We start from the raw sequence: 26,089 nt of genomic DNA, 5'->3' as shown, positions 1-26,089 counted from the left end.
AAAAGCCAGGGGTCCAGGGACTTCCCTGCTGGTCCAGTGGCTAAGACTCTGTGCTTCCAATTCAGGGGACCGGGTTTCGATCCCTGGTCCAGGAACTAGATCTCACATGCCACAATTAAGAGATCCTATGTGCTGCAACTAAGATACGGAGTAGCCAAATAAAATAAATATTTTTTTAAAAAGGCAAAGGTGCATACCTTTGACCTAGCAGTTCCCTCTCAACTGGAAATAGGTCCTACAACTGTACTCAGACATGAGCAATGTGATGAGGATATTCACGGTGGCAAAAGTCTGGGAAGCACCTGTATGTCTACGACTATGCATCTGGTTAGAAGGTTGTGTTACCGTCATGCTGTAGACAGCGCGGGCCGTTAAGAGAATGAGGCAGCTCTGCATGTGCGGGCGTGTGATCAGCCCTACTTGCGCATGATGGTGGTGCACGGGCAGAGGCCACAGCAGGGCCATGGCAGGTGATTGTACCTGGAGGCAGGGGTGCACTGTCCGTACATACCAGACGTGGCCACAGCAAGACCAGAGCCAGAGAGAGAGCAGAAGGGGTCAGGCAGGGGTCTGCCCAGGGAACAGATGGCCAGGTCTTCAACACGAGTCCCTGTGAAGAAGCTTCTTTCTCTATGATGTATCCATTGTCAGGCAGTGAGCACAGAAACTGCCTGGGCCCAGCAGCATGCTTGCATGCTAAGTCGCTTCCGTTGTGTCAGGCTCTTTGCGACCCCATGGATTATAGCCTGCCAGGCTCCTCTGTCCATGGGATTCCCCAGGCAAGAATATTGGAGTGGGTAGTCATGCCCTCCTCCAGGGAATCTTTCCAACCCAGGGATTGAACCCACATCTCCTGCGGCTCCTGCGTTGGAGGCAAATTCTTTACCGCTGAGCCACCAGGGAAGCTCCTGGGCCCAGCAGACCCAAGGTAAAAGCCACTGCAAGAGGGTACATAGGACATAGGAGGCACGTAACTCCAGACTTGGAAATGAGGACCCAAAAGCAGTTTGACTCCGACTTTTCTGGAAAGCCCAGGTCTCCATCCCAGAGGCCCCTTTAGCACAGAGCGGGAGCCCCCACAGCTCTGGGGACAGAGTTCCCCTGCTCCCTCCAGAAGGAGGACACTGCAGTCAGGAAGACGTGCCTGGTTAAGTGTCCTGCTCTCCCTCAAGACCACTTCAGCTGAAAACCACGCGTGGCAGCCTCCCACCACCTGTGGACACAGCCAGCATCCCCAGCCAGTTGGGGCAGACCTGAGACTCCCTCGGCTTCTCTTGCCCACAGGCTCTGGTGTTGCCCCAGCCAGTCATAAGCATCTCTTCCCCACACTGCAGTCGGCGACTCACCGTGGGAGCTCACAGTCAGCCACAGTGGGAAGATTTTCACTATGAATACCAGCAAGTGCTGCAAAGCAGGCTTCATCTTTCTGTTTTCGCTTAGACAGCCAGTTGTTAAACATTTACCTGTACAGGATTGCTCCCCACAGAGCACCTGAAGATGAGTGAGGGGCTGAATCCTATTAATTAGCTCTTCCCTGCCCCTGGGAAAAGTGCGGGTAAGAGGCTCATTGCACAAAAATTACTACATTTTAGTGACTAAACACATATTTCCTGAGAGCGTGTCATGTGCCCGACCTTGGTCCTCTCCTGGGTGACCATTCCTGTAAATAAAAAACCCTTTATTCCCATTTTACTGGCGAGAAAGCAGAGGTTATTCAAGGTCAAGAAACGTCCTCAGGAACACAGCTCGGAAGTGGGGGTCAGACTCCCCGAGTTCTGCATCCATTGAGCCCCTCAACTCAGGCTCCACTCCCGGGAATGCCCTGTGCTTTAGACGAGCATTTGATTTCTCTTCCATAGAAGGCCATCTGGTTTGGGTCCCAAGCTTCAGGCTGATGAAGTGAAACAGTCTCATTTTAAAAGGTGAGACGACCTAGTTCAGAGAGGTTAGAGAGAGCCTGGAACCCTGCTCTCTAACCTTTTGTGCTCTGTCCTTTCACCACTAAAAATTGGCCTCTGGTAGAGATATTTTTTAAAACAACTTTCTTCAGCTCTGGTGTTGTTCAGTTGCTAGGTCCTGTCCGTCTCTTTGCAACGCCATGGACTGCAACACGCCAGGCTCCTCTGTCCTCCACTATTACCTGGAGTTTGCTCAATATCCATTGAGTCAGTGATACTATCTAACCATCTCATCCTCTGTCACCCCCTTTTCCTCCTGCCCTCAGTCTTTCCCAGCATCAGGGTCTTTCCCGGTAAGTTGGCTCTTTGCATCAAGTAGCCAGAGTTTTGGAGCTTCAGCATCGGTCCTTCCAATGAATATTCAGGATTGATTTCCTTTAGTACTGACTGGTTTGATCTTGCTATCCAAGGGACTCTCAAAAGTTTTCTCCAGCACCACTGTTCGAAAGCATCAATTCTTTGGTGCTCAGTCTTCTTTATGGTCCAACTCTCATATCTGTACTTGACTACTGGAAAAAATATAGCTTTGACTATATGAACCTTTGTTGGCAAAGTGATGTCTCTGCTTTTTAATATGCTGTCTAGGGTTGTCAAAGCCTTTCTTCCAAGAAGCAAGCTTCTTTTTATTTTATGGCTGCAGTCACTATCCGCAGTGATTTTTTTTCAACCCAAGAAAATAAAATCTGTCTCTTGGGAGTTCCCTGGTGGTCCAGTGGTTAAGAATCTGTGCTTGCAATGTAGGGGGCACTGGTTTGATCCCTGTTTGGGGAACTAAGTTCATACATGCTACAAGGTGTGGTCAAAAAAGGGGGAAAAAATCTGTAGGCAAAATGGCCAGATTCTCCAAATTGGGAGGGGAAGAGAATAGGTTGAGGCCATCCAGGAAAGAAGGGGAATTATTGGGGGAAAGGGCAGGAAACGGGTACTTATGGGGAAACTGAAACCCAGCCAGCCCACTCTTATTTTTGAGTTTACTCTATAGTCATGGAATGTTCTTGGAGCCCCTCTGCTGCCAGTGCACAGAGGGGCTCCAAAAATATTTATTGACTAAGTTGCTGTGACAGGTGCTAGAGAGACATAATTCCCTTCCCTGGCTTAAAACACTAGCCACATGTGGTTCTAAATAACTTTTCCAAGGAAAATTGGGTCTGTCATATTAAGTTGAAAAGTCACTTATCATAGGGCTTTATAGATTTATTAATTGGATTTATTTGTAACAACTCACCTATCAACAAAACTTCAAGAAGGAACACAGCCATCTACACTTGAGCAAAACCAAAAAAGGTGGTTGTATTGGGGGTTTAGTGCTGTTCAGAAAATTAAGCGGATGCAGAAACTACTCATCTATAGATAAAGGAAATAAAGGATAAGAGTGTAAACCTTTTTTATACTTTGCTCCTGGAACTGTGTCTAATCCATCAAGTTTGGGAACCAGTTCTTCTAATGCATGCTCAGTCGCTCAATCGTGTCTGACTCTTTGCAGCCCCAGGGAGTATAGCCCACCAGGCTCATTTTCCATGGGACTTTCCAGGCAAGAATACTGGAGTGGGTTGCCATTTCCTCCTCCGGGGGATCTTCCAACACAACAATCAAACCTGGGTCTCCGGTGTCCCCTGCATTGCACGCATATTCTTTACCACTGAGCCACTGGGGAAGCCAGTTTTTCTACTACTTTCATTTTATCTTTTTCAGTGACTTTCTTTTTTAATTCAGCTGTTCCAGGTCTTAGTTGCAGTACTCAGGATCTTTGATCTTCCACTGTGGCGTGTGGGATCTTTTTTAGTTTTGTTGTTGTTCAGTCGCTCAATCATGTCTGACTTTTTGCGACCCTATGAATTGCAGCACACCAGGCTTCCCTGTCCTTCACTATCCTGGAGTGTGCTCAAACTCATGTCCATTGAGTTAAAGATGCCATTCAACCATCTCATCCTCTGTTACCTACTTCTCCTGCCCTCAATCTTTCCCAGCATCAGGGTCTTTTCCAATGAATTGGCGCTTTGCATAAGGTGGCCAGAGTACTGGAGCTTCAGCTTCAGCATCAGTCCTTCCAATGAATATTCAGGGTTGATTTCCTTTAACATTAACTGGTTTGATGTCCTTGCTGTCCAAGGGACTCTCAAAAGTCTTCTGCAGCACCACAATTCGAAACCATCTATTCTTCTGCGCTCAGCCTTCTTTATGGTCCGACTCTCACATCCATACATAATTACTGGAAAAACCATAGCTTTGATATATGGACCTTTGTTGGCAAAGTGATGTCTCTGCTTTTTTAATACACTGTCTGGGTTTGTCATAGCTTTTCTTCCAAGGAACAAACGTCTTTTGGCTACAGTCACCATCCACAGTGATTTTGGAGCCTAAGAAAATAAATAAAATCTGTCACTGTTTCCATTTTTTTCCCATCTGTTTGCCATGAAATGATGGGACTGGATGCCATGATCTTTGTTTTTTGAATGTTGGGTTTTAAGCCAGCTTTTTCACTCTTCTCATTCACCTTCATCAAGAGGCTCTTTAGTTCTTCTTCACTTTCTGCCATAAGGGTGGTGTCATCTGCATATCTGAGGTTATTGATATTTCTCCCAGCAATCTTGATTCCAGCTTGTGCTTCATCCAGCCCAGTGTTTCTCATGATGTACTCCTTATGTAAGTTCAACAAGCAGGGTGACAATATATAGCCTGGACGTACTCCTTTCCTAGTTTGGAACCAGTCCATTGTTCCATGTCTTGTTCTAACTGTTGCTTCTTGACCTGCATACAGGTTTCTCAGAAGGCTGGTAAGGTGGTCTGGTATTCGCATCTCTTTAAGAATTTTTCCATAGTCTGTTGTCATCCATACAGTCAAAGGCTTTAGCATAGTCATTGAAGCAGAAGTAGATGTTTTTATGGCATTCTCTTGCTTTTTCTATGATCCAGCGGATATTGAAAATTTGATCTCTGATTCCTCTGCCTTCTCTAAATCCAGCTTGTATTTTTTTTGTTACAGCATGCATACTCTTAGTTGCAGTGTGTGGGATCTAGTTCCCTGACCAGAGATCAAACCCAGGCATCCTGCTTTGGGAGTGTGGTATCTTAGCCACTGGACCACCAGGGAAATCCCTATAATACAATTCTTGGTGTTAAAAATCACCTTTAAAAGGAATTGGAGAGTGGATGGCCATCTGCCTTCAGGGTTGGGTCTCTGGCCTGTGTTCCTGGATGGCTGGCCCACCATATGATCTGGGAGGGAGGCTTGGGAAGGTCTTCTCTGTATTAAAAGGGGCCCAATTCTAGTGTCCCAGAATCTTCATTCACCATGAGGGACCAGAGAGGTAGGAAAGACTGGTCACCTAAGCTGATGAGCTTCTGATCCAACACATGAAAACCATGAGACAGGAAAGGTAGAGACAGGGGCCCTTTCCTTCTGTGCCAAGTCTGTCCCTCCCCCCAAGGAGAAGAGGCATTCGGTGGAGTGGAGCTGACTTGCCTTCTGGCTCCCGGCTGTAAGGAGCCCCTAACTGGGAACACTGATGTTGCGTCTGTACCATGGGGCTTAGCTTCCTCTCTTGCCTGGACCTGCTTACAGGGTTTTCTGTGAGAACACTTAGATGGGGAGAATGTGGGCGTTGCCAAGAGTCCTGAGTGTCCTGTCTCCATCACAGCAAGTTTGGAACTGGGGGGCCTGGTGGGGAAGGGGCTGTGCCTACCTTCTGGGAGGCAGAGGGTTAATCTCCAGCGCTCATTGGCAGTTCTGCCTCTGGACAGGGCATGCTGGGATTTCCTCCCAGCTGTTTTGCATCATGAAGATTTGTGTGCTGGGGAAATTCCAGGGCACAGCTGCAATTAATCTGCTGCATGGTCTCCAGGCGCAACACAGTTCTGCGGGCTCAGCGCCCCACCTCCCTCCAGGAGGAGGGCTCCGGTTCTCCAGTGAGAGACCCTACACAGGGACCCTTCCCCAGGCTGGACCTGAGCGGAAACTGCCCACCTGTGCTGTGCTGAATTGTTCAGTTGTGACTGACTCTTTGTGACCTCATGGAGTGTAGCCTGCCAGGCTCCTCTGTCCCTAGGATTTCCTAGGAAAGAATATTGGAGTGGGTTGACATGCCCTCCTTCAGGGAATCTTCCCAACCCAGGGATAGAACTCAGGTCTCCCAAGTTGCAGGTGGATTCTTTACTGTCTGAGCCACCAACAAAGCCCCTGCCCACCTGGCCAAGGGCTATCCCCATGGAGGGGCCTGGGGAGGGGCCTGAGATACTGAAAGGATCCCAGAACATTCAGAAAAAGAGCAGGAGCACCCCTTATAAATAATAAGGCCAAAATAACACTGATAGCGGGGCTTCCCAGGTGGCACTAGTGGTAAAGAACCTGCCTGCCAATGACGTAAGAGATGCAGGTTCAATCCCTGGTCAGGAAGGTCCCCTGAAGAAGGGCATGGTAACCCACTCCATTATTCTTGCCTGGAGAATTCCACGGACAGAGGAACCAGGCAGGCTACAGCCCATGAGGTTGCAAAGAGTCAGATGCAACCAAGCCCACAGGCAGGCAGTGCTGATAGCAACATTTGATAAAGACATCAGCAAGGGAGGAAGGAAAGAAAACTGTTTAGTCTCACTTAAGAATATAGAAGTAAAAATCTGAAAATATTCATGTTTAGCATTCCACAATACGTACAAGTACAAACAAGCCACTGTGATCGAATAGGATTTACCTGGAGAATGCGAGGGTGCTTCAGTGTAAGGAAATCTGTTTCTAGGTATAATCTCCAGTCTGAGTCAAGTGAGAGAAACCACCTTTTCGGTAGATCCTAAGAGAAGTCAACATCTGTCCCAGTGAAAGAGATTTGAAAATAGGAATAGAATCATCCTTCCTTAACGTAAAGACACGTTCTAAACCATAGCCTCACTCTACTTAACTGAACCACAATACCACAATAGCAGATCTTCCTATATATATATATGTATATGTGTGTGTATATGTATATGTGTGTGTATAACTGAATCACTGTGCTATACACCTGAAACTGATGCAACATTGTGAATCAACTATAAAAAAGTAGAGACAGGAAACTTGCCTGGTGGTTCAGTGGCTAAGACTCCACATTTCTAATGCCGGGGGCACCAGTTCGATCCCTGGTTGGGGAACTAAGATCCTACATGCTGCACGGCCCAGCCAAAAGAAAAGAAAATTTTTAAAAAAACACTTTAACAAATTCAAGTGTGTTCCATGGAACCCTCACACCCGGAAGAGAGTTTCCCAGATTCAATAAGATTGGAAAGCTGCCTACCTAGCCTGTCTCAGAGAGTCACCGCACATAGCAGCATGTTAAGTAGCATTTGTAAATTGAGGGTTAGCAGTCCTCACCATTTGGGTCCTCACCATTCTTTCTGTTTTTTTGACACAAAAGAGAGTGCTTATCCCATAAGCGGTGACTCTTGGCTGTTGCTTGGCCATCGGTGCACTGAGGCCCCACAGGTCCCTTGTGCTCCATCCCAGTGAGCATCCCCTAGTAGGGAGGTGCTGAAGTCCGACCATGATACACTGGTCAGGAGCCAGCTGTGGCCAGTTGGACGGAGCCTAGGCTGGGCTTGGAGAAACCAGCAGTTTTCATTTGTCCACATGCCATCACTATGCAGAGCATCTAGGCTCAGCCACACATCTCTTAATCCCCAAGAACATGTTCTCCACCAATGAGTGATGAGCCCTGTGGGGCTGGCCACTCGCACATGAGAATTACAGCCAAGAGAGATTTATTTCCGCTGAACATCGGGCTGAGCCTGACTTAGGAATTTAGGAGTGCACAGCCACCTCCAAAGGTCTGGGGATGCAGTTGGGAAGGCTTACAAGAGGGTGTTGCTGGCTTCTTCTCTCTCAACCTGTGGTGCTGAGAAGCTCAGCTGTCCCTTTAGAATGCTCCTTTCCTCAGAATTATGATGCAGAGATATTCCATGACACCAAGCTGCAGGGCCTCCAGCTCTTACAGGTTTCTCCCCACTCCTTACCCCCACCACTGGTTTCAAAATCTTAAAAAAAAAAAAAAAAAAAAAACAGCCAAAGAGTAGAAAGAGGGAAACGACAGCCCTCCATTTCCCTACCTTTTGGAATGAACTGTTTCTGAACACAGGCACGCCCGTGTGCCACACCCTCAACCTCCATGATCGGCTGGAGCTCGAAGGGTCCTGCGAAGATGCGTACTATTCCCGGAACCCCCTCTCCACGGCTGCCTGACTGATCTGTAAGGAGCCAGACTTCAGCGGTGGACCAGGCTAAAAATCTTTAGCCACACTCCAAGCTTCCAGGTTTCAGTTATAATTAGTGAGTGAGAGTGGGCCCTGTGTGCGGGAAAGGGATCCCTCAGTGTTGGTGGGAATGTAAGTTGGAGCAGCCACTCTGGAAAAACTAAAAACAGAGTTACCTTATGATCCAGCAATCCCACTCCTAGGCATATATCTGGAGAAAACTGTAATTTGAAAAGATACATGCACCCCCACGTTCATAGCAGCACTATTTACAGTAGCCAAGACACGGCAGCAACCTTAACATCCGTTGACAGATAAATGGATAAAGAGGATGTGGTACATATACACTATGGAATATTGTTGTTGTTGTTCAGTTGCTAAGTCATGTCTGACTCTTTTCGGCCCCATGGACTATAGCCAACCAGGCTCCTCTGTCCATGGGATTTTCTAGGCAAGAATACTGGAGTGGGTTGCCATTTCCTTCTCCGGGGTATCTTTCCAACCCAGGGTCAAACCTGCTCTTTACCTGAGCAGATTCTTTACCCGAGCCACCTAAGAAGCCCACGATGAAATATTCCTCAGCCATAAAAAATAATAAAACAATGCTATTTGCAGCAATATAGATGGACCTTAGATATTATCATAGTAAGTGAAGTAACTCAGACAAAGACAAATACTATATGGTATCACTTATATGGAAATCTAAAATACGATACAAATGAACTTACTTACAAAACTAAACAGACTCAGAGACATAGAAAATAAACTTATGGTCACCAAAAGGGAAAGGGGGTGGGAGAGGGCTAAATTAGAAACTCGGGAGTATCCGATACAGACTGCCATGTACAAAATAGACAGAGTCCTACTGTCTAGCACAGGGAATTATATTCAATATCTTATAATAACCTATAATGAAAAAGAATACACACACACACACACACACACATACATAGATAGTCAGTTTTGCCCCTCCCAGAGATATTTGGTGAAGTCTGGAAATTTGGCAAAGTCTGGAGACATTTTCGGTTATTATAACCAGGCAGAAGAGTGAGTGCTACTGGTATTCAATAGGTAGAAGCCAGGGATGCTGCTAAACATCTTCAAATGCACAGGAGAGCCCCCACTACAAAGAATTCTGTAGCCCCAAATGTCAATGGTGCCACAGTTGAGAAACTGCAAGAATCCTACAAGTTTGCTATGTCTACCAGCCCATAAGGTAAGCAGATAGTATTTTTAAAGAGCCCAAACTCCAGCACTGTCCCAAATCAGGACTCAGATCAATTCCTCTGGGCCACCCCAACATGCGTGTCTAAGAACATCCCTGGAAAGCAAAAAGAGTGAAGAGTGTTTGCTGTTGACCCTTGTGACTGTAGATAGGGAACCAGATGCTGGAAGAGTTGATGGATTTTAGGAACACTGGTGTTTCATGTGGCGGGGGGTAAATTTGGAACACTTCACCTGGTATTTGTGGTTGTAGAGAAACAAGTGTGATAATTAGTACTCAACATGCAAGCTCTGGCCACCTCAAGAGTCCCTACAGTAATATATTGCCATGTATATATTCATTCAGCTTCTGGGTGGCCAGCCCTGTTTGAGACATAAAAGGAGAGAAAAAAAACCCATCAGAGCCAAGAAAAGGCTGTGGGGGGCAGTGGAATGTTCCAGAAGATTGTGTTAAGAAAAGCTTTATGAATCATGTTGTGGTGAGGAGTGTGGGATTTGAAGTCAAGAGACCTCAGCTCCAGCTCTTCAAAACGTGGACAAGTCATCTACCCTGAATTTACTTCCATTAGCTGGTCTTGCAGATTAAGACAGCCACCCCAGCATGTCATAGCAGAGTTGTCATGGAAGTTAAACTGTTTCACATATGTAAGTCTGCTGTGAAAACTGTCAGGGTGGCACAAATGTTATTCACTGAGGAAATGAGTTTTTACTAATGATATATTTGTCCAGTGCCGTTGACTTGCCAAAGGCATTTAAATCGCAGTTAGTTCATCTAGGAAATGTAGGCTCTGAGAAGGGAAATAAATGAGTGGGGGTGTAAAGGAAGGAAGCAAATAAGACAGGCAGAAGGTAGGGACAAAAATGACACTCAGCTGGGGGAGAGGCAGGGTACCAGAGGGCTCAGAGTGGACCTGTCCTTATTCACAAGGTCCCCATTCATTTCCACCTCCCACGTCCGGGCCCACTTGGCCCACCCCAGCTGCTGTCTGTCCACTCCCTGGGCCTTAGCTAATGTTTCCTTGGGTTGTGATTCCTGCCTGTGGACACCTTGTGGCAAGTCCAGCCCCTGCCCTCTCAGTCATATTTTTGTGGTTGATGGAGAGCAAAGGGGTACTACCCAACCTCCTTTCCTGACCTGTGCTCAGAGCTCAAGGCCAAATCATGATTTTATTCCCCAGTCCCAAAACTGAAGCAAGGGGGTAATTCAAAGACTTCTTTCTGTCTCCCTGGAGAAACATTTCCTGGAGCCATCACTTCCCATGAGAGCTCAAATTTTCAAAGTAACCTCAAGAATTCTGCAAAGAGCCTGCCTGGCTGGTCTGCTGCCCAGAAGCACTGTATCAGTGTTGACACTAAGCCAGCATGTGTGTTTTGCTCCCGGCAAAGATTAATGGTTTGCTTATGAAAATAATAGCTGCCATTTATCAAACGCCATCCATGGGCACAGGATTGTGTTCAAGACTTGACATTGTCCCTAATCCTTCCAACAACCTGTCAAGTTAGTGATAATCACCTTGTTCTATGGATGAAGAAACTGAGGTTCAGAGTTGTTAAGACACTTATCCAGGGTTACACAGCATAATCAGCAGAGTGAGAACCTGAGCCCATGAACACCCGACTCCAGAGCCCCTCACTGCCTCTCTACCCACTCTCTCCCAGGCTCTTGCCCAAGACTACTAGGCTGGTGTTAATCACTTTTCATTTAAAGTGCATGTGTGAGTGTGTGTGTGAGTGTGTGTGTGAGTGTGTGTTAGGGACTGTTTGGTTGGCGTTTTTGCAGTGATGCATGGGAGAGGGCAGGATACTGGAAAATCTTTTCAAGATCAAGAAACACTACAGCGCAGTAAAGATCCACATCCTTAATAAGGACAGATATTCCCCGTGACCCTGGAGGTGTCAGGCAGATCGTTTGTATTCCTTCATTCCCCAGATTGCTGTGGAGAGGCTGTTTCCTGGGGAGTGTTGTGTGTGATGCTGTGAGAGATGGAACTGAACAGGCAGGATCACCATCTTGGAGCCCTGGGTCCCTTGATGAGTCTTGCTTGTCTCACACCTAATGACTCTCAGCAGTAGGGTCTTTGAATATTATACTTTGGTTAGTTGTGCTGTTGTGTGTTTACCCCAGAATGATGCAGGGGCTGGTGGTGGTAGTGGTGTCGATGTATGCTCTACTCTGTTCCGATCTCTGGACATTGACCCAGTAAGGAGCACGCAGGTCGAATGAAGCTTGGTGTCTGCCCCCCAGCCCCTGGCCCCAGCTCACATGGAGCTCTTGCATGGCCCCCTCTCACCAGCCACATTGTTTTCTGTCCCCTGTGTAGTACCTGCAGATGAAATGGCCACTCCTCGATGTCCCCGCCAGCGCCACAGTCAAGGACGCCCGGTCACCGTCCCCAGCACACTTGGTAAGTCTGTTCTTCTTAAAGCACAGAAGGGACACTCTCACTGACCTTGTCCCATATCACTGCCTCCACCTTCCCGAAGGTCTAGCAGCGCTGCCCCAAATGTGTAAGCCAGATGGTCAAGAGTGCAGCAATTAGAGTGTTGCCTTTGCATGTCCCTACCACTACCACCTCGGCACACGCACACACCACCCAGGATGTCATGAGATCAGAAATGCCAGCCCTGCCCCTGGCTTGTATTGGTCCTTCTCCGCCGCCCCTCCACCTTGGCAGCCCAGTTCTCTCTCTCCCACTAGAGCTCGGTTCACAGCCCTCACTTCCTCTTCGGAGCTGCACAGCAACAGTTGAAGAGGCTGTTCTGTACAGGATGTTATAGGAAAGAATCAATTAAAATATATGCAAACAAAAATCCCTAGAGGCAACCAACGTCTTTCTACCAATGTCCAAGGCGACACGGTCACAAAGGAGGGTCTGGAGGGTCCTGGGAGGAGGTGCAGTGGGATCTGTCTCCTCATCTCAGGGCTTGCAACAGACTGAAATTGATGGGATAGGAGATGCTCCCAGCTAGGACCCTGTATCCCTCTTTCCCAGGCTTTCTTAGGAGCTTGGGGCAACCCACATGCCCCACAAGCTGCCTAGTGTTGTTCTAGTGCAGTGAGTCTCAGAAACACAGAGCACACACGTAGAAGGGAGACCTGGGAATATATGATGCTTCTAAAACTTAATTCTGTAAAATTTCAATGGTTTTCCTCACTCACACTCCTCCTTCCACCACGCTGGATTGTGTGCAAGCAAATCCCAGATGTAGAATTTCATCTCATTCATATTTCATCTCCTCTTATTTTAAGATCTCCTGACAGTCTTTTTTCAGTAAAAGCTTAGAATCCAGTGCAGGAGATGCAAGAGATGTGGGTTCTATCCCTGGGTCAGGAAGATCCCTTGGAGGAGGAAATGGCAACCCACTCCAGTATTCTTGCCTGGGAAATCCCATGGTCAGAGGAATCTGGCAGGCTACAGTCCATGGGGTTTCAAAGAATCAGACATGACTGAGCAACTGAGCACACAGCACACCTATCAAGTATACATCAATAAAAAATAATAATTTTTTTTAAAAGCTTAAAAAAGAATTTAGAATTTAGTTGAGGAGAAGGAAGGTATCTCTAGAGAGATAAGTCACGGCACGGTGAGCTTGTATGATTTCCGGTAATCGTGAGACCAACTTCCAGGGTCTGAGCCCTGGGTAGTTTACAGAGCCGTGTCCTGTGTAGTTCTCAGGTGACTGCCACAGCCATCCAGAACAGGCTGCCCTGAGAGGTTCCATGGCCCGTCACCAAGACCTGAGCAGCCTAAAGAACATGCCCCACCGGGAGGGGGGCAGGCCTGGAAGTTGCCTGTGACCCTCTAGATTCCAAGACAGCTGTTGATGGCCAAGTGCGAGGTGCAAGTGCCCACTAGTGGCCAGTCGAAGACAGGGCATCCCAACGACCCCCATCACCACCACAATACTGGCTTGTCCCCTCCCAGCACAGCCATCTGTCTTTATTTCTTTTTTAAATTTTTTTAAAAAATTAATTTATTTGTCGATGCTGCGTCTTCGTTGCTGCGCAGGCTTTTCTCTAGTTGCAACGAGCAGGGGCTACTCTTTAGCTGTGGTGTTCAGGCTTCTCATGGCAGTGGCTTCTCTTGTTCCAGAACACAGGCTCTCAGAGCATTCGGGCTTCAGTAGTTGCAGCTTCTGAGCTCTAGAGTGCAGGCTCAGGAGTTGTGGCACAGAGACTTAGTTGTTCCGAGGCATGTAGAATCTTCCCGGACCTGGGATTGAACTGAAGTCTCCTGCACTGGCTGGTGGATTCTTTAGACTGAGCCACCAGGGAAGCCCTCTTTCAGTGTTTCAAATCCTTGCTGATGCCCCCCCACCCATCCTGTGGCACATCCCCATCCAGCATCCTTCACATCTTATCTGCATATCTTCAAAAATCTCCATCTGCATTCAGAGGAGGTGAATTATTTTTAAAACAAGCACATGGACTCTTTGAGTTTGCCATCCCGCCTGCTGCATAGAGTGATCCAGCTCTGAAAAATAAAACAAAAAGCCTGCCACCAGCCCTCCTCTTCCTCTTTCCCTTCCTCTTCCTATTTCCCTTCTAATATTCACCACCCAACTTCACACAAGAGCTAGACCTTCCACCTCCATTCCTGATCTGTTTACCATCTAATACCTAACAGCGCTCATTTGCCCACCTTTTTTCAATCCTCTGCTTCCTATAATTCTTTTGTTGACCCCAGCTGCTGCTGCTGCTGCTAAATCACTTCAGTCATGTCTGACTCTGTGCGACCCCATAGATGGCAGCCCACCAGCCTCCCCCATCCCTGGGATTCTCCAGGCAAGAACACTGGAGTGGGTTGCCATTTCCTTCTCTAATGCGTGAAAGTGAAGTCGCTCAGTCGTGTCTGACTCTTAGCGACCCCATGGACTGCAGCCTACCAGGCTCCTCCATCCATGGGATTTTTCCAGGCAAGAGTACTGGAATGGGGTGCCATTGCCTTCTCCTGTTGGCCCCAGGAGACTGTATTAATTGTTCAGTCACTACATCCTGTCCAACTCTTTGCAACCCCATGAACTTAAGTGCACCAGGCTTCTTTGTCCATCACTGTCTCCCTGAGTTTGCTCAGATTCATGTCCATTGAAATCAGTGATGCCATCCAACCATCTCATTCACTGTTACTCCCTTCTCCTCTTGCCTTCAGTCTTTTCCAATATCAGGGTCTTTTCCAATGAGTCGGCTCTTTGCATCAGGTTGCCAAAGTATAGAAACTTCAGCATCAGCATCAGTCTTTCCAGTGAATATTCAGGATTGGTTTCCTTTAGGTTTGACTGGTTTGATCTCCTTGCAGTCCAGAGGACTCTGAAGAGTCTTCTCCAGCACCAGAGTTTGAAAATGTCAATTCTTCGGCACTCAGTCTTCTTTATGGTCCAACTCTCTCATCCATTCATGGATATTGGAAAGACTATAACTGTATTAATATACATTACCACATTTTTTTGCCCTCTCTATGATTCCATTTTTTTTAGACCCTTTTCCTCAAATAAATCAACTACTCATCCTCACTTATTATCTCCGTTTAAGTGACATAAAAATACATGAAATTCGTAAACTCTCCACAAGGTTCTCTACTCATAGCATCCACTGCCAGACAAACCTGCAGTCACTGAGAGACATCTCAGCACAGCTGGTGGAGCAGGGGCTCATGTTATGTCTGAGAGTGGAAAACCATGAATAGTGGATACATTACATTGTAGATAGAAAAATAGATACTTTTCTAGGAAGTTGTATATTATCACACTCTGTACTCTCATACAGAAAAGCAGAAAAACAGGCCTCAAAAGCTTAAGGAAAATTTCAGGGGAGAAAACCTTACTTAATATTCTAGAAAATGGAAGGAGACCACCGTTTTCCATTTTCAAGTCAGAGCTTCTCATTCTGTTATCTGAGATACACATGTGTGTGAATAGGAGCCAAACCTGAAATGCCCAGGGAGGACAATGTGTGTTGGAGATTGTGTAATAAAGTAGGTTTGAATCCCAGCACTGCCACTTCCTACTTGTGAAGCTTCAGGAAATTACCTCATCTCTCTTTGCTTTGGTTTCCTCGTCTATAAAATGGGTATTAGAAGAGGATTTGACCTCAGAGTTGTGTGAAAATGATCCCATGCATTGTAATGAGTTTAGAATTGTGCCTTGCACAAAATAAGCCCCAATAACTGCTAGCTTGCTACTATACCACCACCACCACCTCTCAGTTCGGTTCAGTCACGACTGAGTGGACTTTGCGACCCCATGGACGGCAGCACGCCAGGCTTCCTTGTCCATCACCAACTCCCGGAGCTTGCTCAAACTCATGTCCATTGAGTCGGTGATGCCATCCAACCATATCATCCTCTGTCATCCCCTTCTCTTCCTGCCTTCCACCTTTCCCAGCAGGGTCTTTTCCAATGAGTCAGTTCTTCACATCAGATAGCCAAAGTATTGGAGTTTCAGCTTCAGCATCAGTCCTTCCAGTGAACACCCAGGACTGATCTCCTTTAGGATGGACTGGTTGGATCTCCTTGCAGTCCAAGGGACTCTCAAGAGTCTTCTCCAACACCACAGTTCAAAAGCATCAATTCTTCAGCACTCAGCTTTCTTTTTGGTCCAATTCTCACATCCATACATGACTACTTGAAAAACCATAGACAGACCTTTGTTGGCAAAGTAATGTCTCTGCTTTTTAATGTATTGTCTAGGTTGGTTATAGCTTTTCTTCCAAGGAGCAAGCATCTTTTAATTTCATGGATGCAGTCACCATCTGTGGTGATGTTAGAGCCCAAGAAAATAAAGTCTGTCACTGTTTCCATTGTTTCCCCATCTATTTGCCACGAAGTGATGGGAGCAGATGTCATGATCTTCGTTTTTTTGAATATTGGGTTTTAAGCCAGCTTTTTCAGTCTCCTCTTTCACTTTCATCAAGAGGCTCTTCTGTTCCTCTTCACTTTCTGCCATAAGGCTGGTGTCATCTACGTATCTGAGGTTACTGATATTTCTCCCATCAATCTTGATTCCAGCTTGTGCTTCATCCAACCTGGCATCTCGCATGATGTATTCTGCATATAAGTTAAATAAGCAGGGTGACAGCCTACAGCCTTGACATACTGCTTTCCCAATTTGGAACCAGTCTGTTGTTCCATGTCCAGTTCTAACTGTTGCTTCTTGACCTGCAATACAGATTTCTAAGGAGGCAGGTAAGGTGGTCTGGTATTCCCATCTCTTGAAGAATCTTCCACAGTTTGTTGTGATCTACGCAAAGACTTTGGCATAGTCAATAAAGCAGAAGTAGATGTTTTTCTGGAATTCTTTGGCTTTTTCTATGATCCAACCGATGTTGGCAATTTGATCTTTGGTTCCTCTGCCTTTTCTAAATCCAGCTTGAACATCTGGAAGTTCACGGTTCATGTACTGTTGAAGCCTGGCTTGGAGAATTTTGAGGATTACTTTGCTAGTGTGTGAGAGCAGTGCAATTATGCGGTAGTTTGAACATTCTTTGGCATTGCCCTTCTTTGGCATTGCCCTTCTTTGGGATTGCCCACCACCTCTAGCACTGCTATTAATAAGAGAGGGAAAGAACAATTAAAATACTGTTATGGGAAGCTGCTATATAGAGCACAGGGAGCTCATCGCAGTGCTCTCTGATGACCTAGAGTTGTGGAATGGGAAGAGTGTTTGGGGAGAGGGGTTATATGTATACATATAGCTGATTCACTTTGTTGCACAGCAGAAACTAACACATTATAAGCAATTATACCTTAATTTAAAAAAAAATAATAAAATAGGGACTTCCCCTGTGGTTCAATGGCTAAGACTCCATGTTCACAATGCAGGAGGCCCAGGTTCCATCCCTGGTCAGGGAACTGGATCCCACATGCCACAACGAAGCAGCTGAGACCTGACACAGCCAAATAAATTAAAATATTTTTTAAAAATAGCAATAAAATCTGAAAGAAATTAAATAAATTATTGTTGGGATTTCTCTGGTAGTCCAGTGGTTTAGAATCCACCTTCCAATGCAAAGGACACAGGTTCGATCCCTGGTCAGGGAACTAAGATCCCGTGTGCTAAAGGATGACTAAGCTCACATGCCACAGCGAAGATTCCTCATGCCTCAACTAAGACCCGATGCAGGCAAATAAATAAGGATTTTAAAAATTAAAAATAAAAATACAGTTTATTTAGCAGACCAAGAGGTGATGAATTTTGAAATTAGATACCAGACCAAACAGACACATTACACAGATAATAGAGATAATAAGCCTATAGAATTTAGCATCAGTGCTCCCAAGAATATGATTAAACTGGTCTGGGTTGGGGCTATAGGTATCTTAGTTTATCAGCGGCAAGCCAGAAGATTCTCTGGAAGATTCCCAGCGGCAGCCAGAATTGCAGCCTCACTACAAACAGAGGCAAAAGGGAAGCAGAAACCAGAAAACATTCCAGTCTACTGTCGGCCAGGTTTTCTAGGCTGGAAGTGTCAGCAGGTAACCAGGTTATGGGAAGTAGTTGGAGGTTTGGACACCTTTTTTTTTTTTAGAAAAATGAAAACACTTGATTATTAAATTTCTTTTGGAATCATGAGCGAAATATTTTAAGATGAGTTTGGCCCTGGGGAAAGGGCAAGTGAAGGAAACAGCCTGCATACTTGGAGAGATGGAGTGAGTCATGTCGAAGCTGCCTGTTGGGGGAATGTATATAAACAAGCCATAACGGGGCCAGGCTGGGGATGGAGTTAAGTGTTATTACCACTTGAATTTGTGTGCCTTCAAAACAAGCTCTAATAACTAAGGAGTAATGTCTGATTATTGCATGTGGACTGTTATCCTGACCCCTCACTGTGGCCCCACATGCCTTGTCCCTTCTTAGGCCCTCCACTCTCTCCATGGAACATGGTGCCCAACCACACAAAGCAAATAAATTAGCTTCCAGAGTATAACCAACTCAAGATAAAATTCACTCTGTTTTGTTCATATTTATTTATACAGCACCTGTCATAATGCCTGGCAGAATAGGTTCTCAGGGAGCATTTATGAATGGTTGGAGAATCAGCGATCTGGGGACAGGTGGATGCCCGCCTCTGAACCCCTCTCTGCCCCTGAGTCCAGTTTCTCTTCACATTCAGGATTTTTAAGTAAATCTTTTTTAAGAATCTTTTTTATTTTTTGGCCCTGTCATGAGGCATATGGAATCTTAGTTCCCCAACCAGGGATAGAACCCACGGCCCCTGCCTTGGAAGCATGGCATCAGTTCTAACTACTGGGCCACCACAGAAGTCCCTAATTAAAGTATTTTGAAACCAGAAAAGTAATATATGTATGTGTATAATGGTGGCTTCCTAGGTGGCACTACTAGTAAGGAATCTGCCTGCAATGCAGGAGACCTGAGTTCGATCCCTGGCTTTGGAAAATGCCCTGGAGGAGGGCATAGCGACCCACTCCAGTATTCTTGCCTGGAGTATTCCATGGACAGGGGAGTCAGAATGACTGAGCAACTAACACACACAATATATTTTGTTGATTATTGTCTAATTCACAGTATATGTTGAAACTTTGGTAAATGTCCCAGTCATGTCTGTTGAGATGTGTGTTTTTCTTGGTCCAGAGTTCAACCCAGGATCACAAATTACATCTCATTGACATGTCTTTTAGTCTCTTTTAATGTCCCAGATAAGAAAGCCTTCCTAAGTGATCAATGCAAAGAAATAGAGAAAAACAATAGAATGGGAAAGACTAGAAATCTCTTCAAGAAAATCAGAGATACCAAGAAAACATTTCCTGCAAAGATGGGCACAATAAAGGACAGAAACAGTATGGACCTAACAGAAGCACAGGATATTAAGAAGAAGTGGCAAAAATACACAGAAGAACTATATAAAAAAGATCTTAATGACCCAGATAACCATGATGGTGTGTTCATTCACCTAGAGACAAACATCCTGGAATTCAAAGTCAAATGGGCCTTAGGAAGCATCACTACGAACAAAGCTAGTGGAGGTGATGAAATTCCAGCTGAGCTGTTTCAAATTCTAAAAGATGATCCTGTGAAAGTTGCTGCACTCAATATGACAGCAAATTTGGAAAACTCTGCAGTGGCCACAGGACTGGAAAAGGTCAGTTTTCATTTCAATCCCAGAGAAAGGCAATGCCAAAGAATGTTCAAACTGCCACACAATTGCACTCATCTCACATGCTACCAGAGTAATGCTCAAAATTCTCCAAGCTAAGCATCAGCAATACATGAACTGAGAGTTTCCAGATGTTCAAGCTGGATTTAGAAAAGGTCGAGGGAAAAAAAAAAAGTAGAGGAACCAGAGATCAAATTGCCAATATCTGTTGGATCATAGAAAAAGCAAAAGAATGACATAAAAACATCTACTTCTGGTTCTTTGACTATGCTAAAGCCTTTGACTGTGTGGTTCCTAGCAAACTGGGGAAAATTCTTTAAGTGATGAGAATACCATATCACCTTACCTGCCCTCCTGCGAAATCTGTATGCAGGTCAGGAAGCAACATTTAGAACCGGACATAGAACAACAGACTGGTTCCAAATTGGGAAGAGAGTATGTCAAGGCTGTATATTGTCACCCTGCTTATTTAACTTACATGCAGAGTACATCATGAGAAATGCTGGGCTGGATGAAGCACAAGCCGGAATCAAGATTCCCAGGAAAGATATCAATAACCTCAGATATGCAGATGACACTGCCCTAATGGCAGACAGCAAAGAAGAACTTTAGTTCTCTTTAGAGCCTCTTGATGATAGCAAAAGAGGAAAGTTAAAAAGTTGGCTTAAAACTCAACATTCAAAAAATGGAGATCATGACATCTGGTCCCATCACTTCATGGCAAATAGATGGGGAAACAATGAAAATGTGACAGACTTTATTTTCTTGGGCTCCAAAATCACTGCAGATGGTGACTGCATCCATGAAATTAAAAGATGCTTGGTCCTTGGGAGAAAAGCTATGACCAGCCTAGACAGCATATTAAAAAGCAGAGACATTACTTTCCCAACAGAGGTCTGTCTTGTCAAAGCTATTTTTCCAGTAATCATATATGGATGTGAGAGTTGGACCATAAAGAAAGCTGAGCACCGAAGAATTGATGCTGTTGAACTGGCGTGTTGGAGAAGACGCTGGAGAGTCCCTTGGACAGCAAGGATATCAAACCAGTCAATCCTAAAGGAAATCAATCCTGAATATTCATGGGAAGGACTGATGCTGAAACTGAAGCTCCAATACTTTGGCCACCTGATGCAAAAAGAGCTGACTCATTAGAAGAGACCCTGATGCTGGGAAAGGTTGAAAGCAGGAAGAGAAGGAGACAACAGAGGATGAGATGGTTGGATGGCATCACTGACTCAATGGACATGAGTTTGAGCAAGCTCCAGGAGTTGGTGATGGACAGGGAAGCCTGGTGTGCTGCCGTCCATGGGGTAGCAAAGAGTCAGACACAACTGAGCGACTGACCTGACAGATCTGAATCTCCCAGAGTTCCTTAGCCTTTGTTTTTACTGATCTTGACATCTTTGGAGAAGTACAGACTAGCTATTTTGTGGAACATCCCTTCATCTGGGTGTATCTGAGATTTCCTCATGGTTAGATTCTGGTTGTATGTTTTGGCAAGAAAACGACCACCTTCAGGTGTCCCTCTCAGTGCCTCACATCAGGACGCAGGTCTGTGATGTCCATTTGTCCCAGTGTCGGTGATGTTGGCTTGGATCATTTAATTAAGGTAATGTTTGACATGTGTTTTATCTTTGAGGTTGTCTTTCCTTTTGTACTTAATAAGTCGCTCTTTAGGCAGAAGCTTTATGCTGCTTGGAAGCTGCATAAATGCCCTGTTTCTTATTAAATTTGCACCCGTAATTCATGGCATGCCGTGGTAATTATCTACTGCCATCATTCCTTTATTAGTTTCTGCCACTGAAATTTAGCTTGGGGGAAACCTTATTCATATCTCCCAGGCTTCCCTGGTGTCTTGGTAGTAAAGAATCCACCTACCAATGCAGGAGATGCGGGTTCAGTCCTTGGGTCGGGAAGATCCCCTAGAGAAGAAAAGGACAAACCACTGCAGTAATCTTGTCTAGGAAATCCCATGGACAGAGGAGCCTGGCAGGTTATAGTCCATGGGGTCACAGAGTCAGATATGAGTTAGCAACTAAACAACAATTCATATTTCCCAGTTATTACTTTTAGTGTAGAGCAAAGTGGACACTGTGGCAAGTCAAGTCTGTACATTGATGACACAAAAGAAAAAGAGGAGACACCTGAGAAACAGTCTACAAATAGTGTTCCTTAAGAGGAGACCACAACCAGTAAAAACAACAGGCAATAAGAGAAGAAAGCAAAGCTGATCTTTAAAAGAAAAGACTAGGGACTTCCCTGGCAGTCCAGTGGTTAAGACTCCTCAATTCCGTTGCAAGGGGATGGGTTCGATTCCTGGTTGGGGAACTAATGCTGCACAGCACAGCCTAAAAATAAATAAATAAAAACTCAAGTATATGGCTTGAAAGTGCTCACCTGAATTCTACAAAGTAAATGAAAATTTATATGAACTTAGACACATCCTGGCAACAATCAGAATTGTAAGGGTTTAATTTTTTTTTTCCCTTATAAGCCTCTATGCAGGGCTTCCTTGGTGGCTCAGATGTAAAGAATCTGCCTACAGTTCAGGTGAGCTGAGTTCGATCCCTGGGTTGGGAAGATCCCCTGGAGAAGGAAATGGTAACCCACTCTAGTATTGTTGCCTGGAGAATTCCATGAGCAGAGACTGGAGGAGACAGTTCATGGGGTCACATAGAGTCAGACATGACTGAGCAACTAACACTTTCACTTTCATCTACATAGCAGGGGGGAAGGCCAGTATCAAAGGAAGAAAAATAAAGGTAAACGCAGGGTTCTCTTTTGCTCCTTTAATGCAAGCAACCCATAGATAAGTTTTGATAAGGAATGTTTTTTAACCCAAGAATTTTGTGCCCTGTCCAATTTGCAAAGTCCTCAGAAATGTGCCACTGTTTCCAAGAAGGACCTGAAGCACATTCTAATTCCCCAAAGCATTTTCTCTCTGCTGCTGCCATCCAGAGATCCTGGATTTATGTTCACATCTTTCCCAGCCTGCAGCGCACTACTTGCCACCTGCTTGAGAAGTTCAAAATGTATGTGTTAGTACATTAAGACAGACTTTCATCCCCTTGCTTTCTTCCCTGCGCCCCAATCCACTGTCTTCCGTGGAGTTGCTCAGCACACCTATCTTCCTGTCCACCTGGAGCCACTATACTCTGGGTGCCTTCTGCCCAAACGCCCATCCCTCTCCTGCCCACACATCTCATTTCCGCTACCCTCATATATTCATTCAAGAGTCATTTTCTGAGGACTTCCCTAGTATCCAGTGGCTAATACTCTGCCCTGGTGGTCCAGTGGCTAAGACTCTGGGCTCCCAATGCAGGGGGCCTGAGTTTGATCCTTGGTCAGATAACTAGATCACACATCCCACAGCCGAAGATCCCATGTGCCACAGCTGAGACCCTGTGCAGTCAAATAAATAAAAATCAAACAGAAGTCATTTTCTCATTGAGGCTTTCCCTGGTTGGCCTGTGTAACATATAACCTACATCTGCCTTGCCTCTTTTTTTTTTTTTAATACTTATTTTGGCTGGTCCAGATCTTAGTTGCAGCACACAGGATCTTCAGTCTTCATTGTAGCATGCAAGATCTTTAATTATGGCATGTGGGATCTAGTTCCTTGATCAGGGATTGAACACATATCCCCTGCATTGGGAGCACAGAGTCTTAGTCACTGGATCACCAGGGAAGTCCCCCTTCTTGCGTCTTATCTGCCATCCCTGACTTGATTTTTCTCCTTAGAAAAATTTATCACTATCTAATATTTTAGTTAGTTATTTGTTTGGATTATTGTCTAGATAGACAGATTCTCTAATGCATTCACAAGACCTAGAACAGTGCCTGGCACGTCGTAGATACAGCATGAATACTTGTTGTGAGTCATGTTTTCTGCCAGGCCAGTTAGTTCAACAAGCAAACCATGCCATCGGAGACCCAGGTTCTTTCCATTTCTGCTGTTGGCCTCCAGCCCTTTGGCTACCTACCTCAGTGCCTGCTGTGTAGACAGTCTTCACAGATAATTACCCAATAAATCAATGTGTGAATTGCCAGGAAAATTCTGTATAGAAGACATACATGCAAATTTCCTTTCTTTAATAGGATATGATGACAGAATTAGCAAAGAACTTATATTTTTCCTTTTAAGTAGTATTTGTTAGAGAGTGGTGGGTATGTTTACTTAGAATTAGAGTTTTCCCCCTCAATTTTCATTAGGTTCCTATTTGGCTTTGCTTCTATTATATGTTACTCCACCACTATGAGTATACTGGTACTTTTTTTTTTTTTTTTTTTGGCTGTGCCGTGTGGCTTGTGGGATCCTAGTTCCCTGACCAGGGATCTAACCCATGCCCCCTGCAGTGGAAGCCAGGAGTCCTAACTACTGGACCACTAGGAAAATCCTGTACTGATACTTTAGGAACACACCAACTTCCTTTTCCCCTGAAATCTTGCATTTAAACATAGTCTCTTGAGAACAATTTTAAGAGATTTCCTCAAGCAGTTAACAGACAATTGATTGTGGGTAGAGCATATTTTTTAAATATATAAAATCAGTTACAGTTAGTGACCCAGTGCAACTCTGAGGATCTTTGCTGGGCAGCCTGTTGACTGGTCTATGTCTGCTTTGCGGAGCATGGATACCACATGGATACCACAATTAAGGCTCCCCTTTGCCTGACCTGAAAAGCCTTATCTTTCTGATCTCTGAAATTCAGATCAGGAAGAAAAGGGGATAGTGAACGAAGCCTAGGACGCAGGAGGCTTTGTAAAGGCCTCAAACCACTGGCTTCCCCAGTGATTCAGTGGTAAAGAATCTGCTTGCAATGTGGGAGATTCAGGAGATGTGGGTTCGATTCCTGGATCGGGAAGATCCCCTGGAGGAGAAAATGGCAACCCACTCCAGTATTCTTCCCTGGAAAATGACATGGACAAAGGAGCCTGGTGGGCTACAGTCCCTGGGGTTGGAAAAAGTCAGACACGACTGAGCAACTGAACACACCTAAACGCAAAGCAGTTACTGAGAAAAGCAGCTTTTGAAGAGGTGGCTGGTTCGTCTGTGGTGGAGCATTGGCTTTACTTAGAGCTTGGAAGAAAGTCATGAACAGTAGAAGGGAGGATACATGCCTCCTGGGGATCAGGAGTTTCCAGAACTGTGGCTTGGATCAACCCTAGAAAGGGGCTTCCCTGGTGGCTCAGCAGTAAAGAATCAGCCTGCCAGTGCAAGAGACACAGGGTCGATGCCTGGATTGAGAAGCTGCCCTGGAGAAGTAAATGGCAACCCACTCCAATGTTCTTGCTCGGGAAATCCCATGAACAGAGGAGCCTGGTGGGCTACAGTCCATGAGGTTGCAAAGACACGACTGAGTGACTGAACAACAACAACCCTAGAAACAGGGAATAGACGAGGAACACCTGAGTTATGAAAAGGGTTGGGTCTGTGTGATGGGACAGAAGGATTCGAGCACAAGGTAGGTCTGAGATGCTCTGCTTTGGAGCAAGCTAGACTTGGCTAGTTTCCTTGCCCAGGGAACACCCGTGTCCTGGCTTGTGTGTGTGCTCTGTATTGTACAGCAGGAATTGTCCGCTGGTTCTCCACATCCCTACACTTGACCTGGCTTCATGCTGCGAATATCATGTGCCTGGAGGACAACAAAGGAGAGAAATCAGTGGGAAACTTTTCTTGGGATGATAGCCTCCAAGGAGAGCTTTCCCTGAGTCAGCCCTCAAGTAATGATCTTTTAAAAAGTAATTTTGTGTGTTTGTTTATTTCTGGCTGTACTGGGTTTGCACCGCGACGCGGCCTTTCTCCAGTTGCGCAGGCGGAGGCTTCTTGTGCAGTGGCTTCTTTTGTTGCAGAGCACGGGCTGCAGAAAGCAGGCTCAGTTGATTGTGGTGCTAGGGACATGTGGAATCTTCCTGGGCCAGGGATCGAACCCATGTCTCCTGCATTGGCAGATGGACTCTACCACTGAACCACTAGGGGAACCCAAGAGAACAAGTTTTGCTAATCATCTCCAGAGGCTGCATATTCCCAGCCTGATAAGGAAAAGTCTACCTTCCTTTGTCTTTCTGTGAACTCACCACCTTCCCGTCCATTTTCTGGACAATGATGCCACCTAATGGGAACCAGTAATAACTCACAGAGTGTTTTAAGTGAGGAGACTGCATTTTCCAATATAACTCATGTTTCCCTGCTTTGTGCTTAACTCTGACACCCATTCAGTGCTGTTTGCCAGTTTCTGATGAAGACAGCGCATGGCCAGTCCGACTTTCATAACAGCGTTAAGCATTTTAGGATGACTCTGGATATCTATACTCAGTTCTCATATAATACACATCAAATATATTACAGTCTTGTTTGTCAGTTATATCTAAATAAAGCTGAAAATTTTAATTTCAAAAAGATGGCTATAAATGATGTAAATAACAGATGCACAAAAGATATGTCAAAATGATAATAGGTACTGGGTTATGCTAGTGTGACTGTGGGCACAGGGGGTTTGTTGGGGTTTATTGTGTGTGTGATTGTGGTTTCTAAATGTTTTATAATATAGCTTGTATTTTTTTCCTTAGGAAATTTGCA

At 45.3% G+C, this 26,089-nt stretch overlaps 1 protein-coding gene across 2 annotated transcripts in view; it reads left to right on the top strand.

Moving 5' to 3' along the window:
• The window catches only part of TCF7L1 (transcription factor 7 like 1), a 205,310-nt gene that overhangs the window by 165,377 nt on the left and 13,844 nt on the right, over positions 1–26,089 (top strand). For both annotated transcript variants that reach the window (XM_044926016.2, XM_025261207.3), the window contains exon 4: positions 11,720–11,803. In XM_044926016.2, coding sequence (XP_044781951.1) covers positions 11,720–11,803 — 84 coding nt within the window. The remainder of the gene's footprint in view (positions 1–11,719; positions 11,804–26,089) is intronic.

The sequence above is a fragment of the Bubalus bubalis genome, chromosome 12, assembly GCF_019923935.1.
Source record: "Bubalus bubalis isolate 160015118507 breed Murrah chromosome 12, NDDB_SH_1, whole genome shotgun sequence".
NCBI classification, from domain to species: Eukaryota; Metazoa; Chordata; class Mammalia; order Artiodactyla; family Bovidae; genus Bubalus; species Bubalus bubalis.
The sequence above is the reverse complement of the archived record's forward strand: the minus strand, read 5'-3'. Positions and strand labels throughout refer to the sequence as shown.